Source organism: Rutidosis leptorrhynchoides, chromosome 7 (genome assembly GCF_046630445.1).
Source record: "Rutidosis leptorrhynchoides isolate AG116_Rl617_1_P2 chromosome 7, CSIRO_AGI_Rlap_v1, whole genome shotgun sequence".
Classification (NCBI taxonomy): Eukaryota; Viridiplantae; Streptophyta; class Magnoliopsida; order Asterales; family Asteraceae; genus Rutidosis; species Rutidosis leptorrhynchoides.
Window position 1 is genome coordinate 219,627,595 of NC_092339.1, and position 3,541 is coordinate 219,631,135.

Below are 3,541 nucleotides of genomic sequence, written 5' to 3' on the forward strand. Positions count from 1 at the left end.
AGTTGTGCTGGAATCTTTATTAGCTGTAGTTCAAGGTTTGAGTGTTTTTAGATCTCTAGTTATCAATTAAGGGTTTAGATTCTTTATCCTTTGTATTCTTATTTCAGAGTTTTATACTCTGTTTTGGGGCTGTTACTGTTACAAATTGGGTGTTTAGTATTCATATATGTTGGGTGAGGAAAGCTTGTTATAAATTGCGTTTTTAAAGTCATAATTACGCATCAAAGTGGTATTAGAGCGTAGGTTGGTCAATCAAAGCTTTCTTATCATTTTTATTGCTGTTTCAGTTCATACTCTACTTTTGAGCTGAAAAGCTTATTTCCAGATCTTATTTGAAATGGCTGAGATTCCTAGAAACACGACTCTTAAAGAAGCTCATAATCTTAGAAGAGAAGGAATTATTGAAGCTCTTCAACATCAGATGGAAAGAATAGTTAATTTGTTGGAAGACGGTGTGCTAAGAAGAAATAGAACCAGATCTGAAAATGGAGATACAACCATTGTGTCTTCTAGTACCGAATTTGAAGATGGTAGCCATGGATCTAGCGATGGATCTCATGCTTCTTAACAAAGAAGAAGAAGGCATAGGAAACAAGCTGATGATTTAAAAGATATCAAGATAGATCCACCTGATTTTGAAGGGTCCTCAAGTCTTGAAGATTACTATGAATGGGTTCAGGCCATGGATAGAATTATGTAGGTTAAAGGCTATGATGACAAAAAGGCCTTTAAAGTTGCTGTAATCAAATTAAAGAAGTATGCTTCCATGTGGTATGATAATTTTGAAAAAGGAAAGGCAATATGAAGGAAAGAAGACCATCAAGACCTGGTCCAAATTAAAACAGTGTATGCAGAAAAGATTTGTTCCTCAAGCTTACAAACAAGATCTGTATATACAGATGAATACACTCAAGCAAGGCAGTATGAATGTTGTTGATTACATCAGAGAGTTTGAGCAGCTTAAAATTCGTACCAATGTCAAAGAAGCCGAAGAACACACTATAGCAAGATTTCTTGGAGGTTTAAATACTTCTATTACTGATCAAGTTGAAATGCAGCCTCTATGGACTTTTGAGAGTGCTTGCAAGCTAGATATTCAAGTGGAGAAACAAGCAAAGAAGAAAAATAATGTTAAGTCTTATTCTAAGCCATAAATGCTGCCTATGAAGGGTCAATCATCTATGCTGCCTAACCATAACGAGGTATCACCAAAAGCCATTAAAGGCAAAGAGCAGTTTATAGATTATCCTAAAGATGATAGAAGGAATTGTTTCAAGTACCATGGATTTGGGCATTTTCAAGCTCGATGTCCTAGCTAGCGTGCTCTTTCACTAAAGGAGATTGAAGATTTGGAAGGGGGTTTTAAAACTGAACCCGCATATGATGAGTCTGATAGTGAAGAGTTTATTGCTGCTGATATTGAAGAGATTTTCATGGTTCGAAGAGTAATGTACTCAGCTGAGACTATTGAAGATAAGAGCTAGCGTGAAAACATCTTTCATCCAAGGTGCATAGTCAAGGGCAAAGTGTGCAGCCTGATTGTTGATGGAGGCAGCTGTACAAATGCAGCATCTGCTCACATGGTGGAAAAGCTTGAGCTGGTTACAAAGAAGCATCCTCATCCATACAAACTTCAATGGCTTAACCAAGGCAGTGAGATAAAGGTTACTCGCCAAGTTACTGTTCCATTTTCTATAGGTACTGTTTATCAAGATGAGATCACTTGTGATGTTATTCCTATGGATGCTTGTCATTTGCTACTTGGTAGACCTTGGTTATTCAATAAGTATGTCTGTCATAATGGAAACCAAAATACTTACTCGTTGTATGTGAAGGGTAAAAAGATCACCTTCACTTCTTTAAAACCTAGTGAAATACCTAGAGCTGATCCTACTGTTAAGAGTGATAAAACCTTATTTATGACTCAAGCTGAAGTTGATACTGAGTTAAAGGGTGGTACTGGTGCTTATTTGTTGATGCTGGTTGAAAGTGATGAGTTGAACCAGCATGATGAAGTACCAGCTCAGGTAAAACCATTATTATCCAAATTTGCTGATGTATTCCCATGTGATTTACCTGCTAGTTTACCACCAATCAAGGGTATTGAACATCAAATTGATCTTGTACCTGGATCTGTTCTTCCTAAAAAAGTAGCTTATCGATGTTCCCCTCATGAATCAAAAGAATTAGAAAGGCAATTTAATGAGCTGGTTGCAAAGGGGTATGTTAGAACAAGCATGAGTCCTTGTTCAGTACCAGCTTTGCTGGTTCCAAAGAAAGATGGTTCCATGAGAATGTATGTAGACAGTAGAGCTATTAACAATATCACCATCAAGTATAGGTATCCCATACCTAGATTAGATGATATGCTAGATGAGCTGTATGGTTCTTGTGTATTCTCCAAAGTTGATCTTAGAAGTGGGTATCATCAGATTCGAATGAAAAAATGAGATGAATGGAAAACAGCATTCAAGATCAAGGGAGGATTGTTTGAGTGGCTGGTTATGGCTTTTGGATTATCTAATGCACCCAGCACATTCATGAGACTCATGAATGAAGTGCTCAGTTTGTAGTTGTTTACTTTGATAACATTCTAGTGTACTGTTGGATCATAAGATCAACATGAACACGATGAATGGAACGAATAGCCACAAAGTAATCAAGGAAGTTAAGAGAAAATGAGATTTTCTATTCCACGGCTTCCTTGATCTCATTACATAACATTCGCTATTGTTACATTCTATGGAGTTCCTAGATCCTTTATATAGCCCTCATCTAAAGGATCTCTTGGGAGTATGATTAACTCATTCTCGGGTACCTAACAATCTCCCCTCATGAGGTAATCATACTTCCAAATGAACACTCCATAGGAAAAACATACAAAATTACATGAAAGAAACATGCTATCGCTAACTAGCTCCCCTCACGAATCATGCATGGCCGTTGAAGTAGATCTTCTATGTTGGAATTCTTCTACCTTCAATGGTCTTTGGGTTTGCACAGCGAAATGCACAAGCATGTAACATTCATCGTCTCATCACTTCATGTTGTTGAAGAATATAACTCCCCTCCAACACTTGCCTTGATTAGTAAGATTGAAAAACTTGAGAAACTCCCCTCACAAAGTATATGGGGCACGGTCGATCAAGTGTGATTTCAATCAAACACTTGATCATCTCATAAAAGCATATAGATCATTGGCTCCTTCGAAGTTCCTAACGTCTCAAATACTCCCCCAAGGATGTGGAAGTCGCTTTTCGTTTTCCTTTGCTCACTAGTCAAACAAGTAACATAACGATTTTGTCTTCTTTAAAGTCCGGGTCCTATACCGTACATGTATAGAATTCGCACACACATCAACCATATACATATCTCCCCCACAATGATGCTCGCATGAAATAAAAACGTCATTGTTTAAAATGGTTGACGTGCCCAGCAAATCCCCAAAATATCTCAAATAACGTGTATGATAAAATTCGTGTGAATATGAGCGTCAAAAGTAGTGGAAAATAAGCTTTGGAGGTCCAGATTCGGTAAGGGA

At 37.5% G+C, this 3,541-nt stretch overlaps 1 protein-coding gene across 1 annotated transcript; it reads left to right on the forward strand.

Annotated features, from left to right (window-relative positions):
- Positions 1-1,739: 1,739 nt before the first annotated feature.
- Positions 1,740-3,154, forward strand: LOC139859884 (uncharacterized). The gene is made up of 2 exons (XM_071848658.1): positions 1,740-2,221; positions 3,004-3,154. Exons 1-2 carry the CDS (start codon positions 1,740-1,742, stop codon positions 3,152-3,154), a joined length of 633 nt encoding a protein of 210 aa, XP_071704759.1.
- Positions 3,155-3,541: the final 387 nt, after the last annotated feature.

What these genes read in the sequence shown, in the direction of transcription:
- LOC139859884 (XM_071848658.1), top strand. Translation starts at nt 1,740, where the DNA reads ATGGATGCTTGTCATTTGCTACTTGGTAGACCTTGGTTATTCAATAAG. An exon ending in AATGAGCTGGTTGCAAAGGG is followed by an intron (nt 2,222 to 3,003) that starts GTATGTTAGAAC and finishes GGGTTTGCACAG; the next exon opens with CGAAATGCACAAGCATGTAA.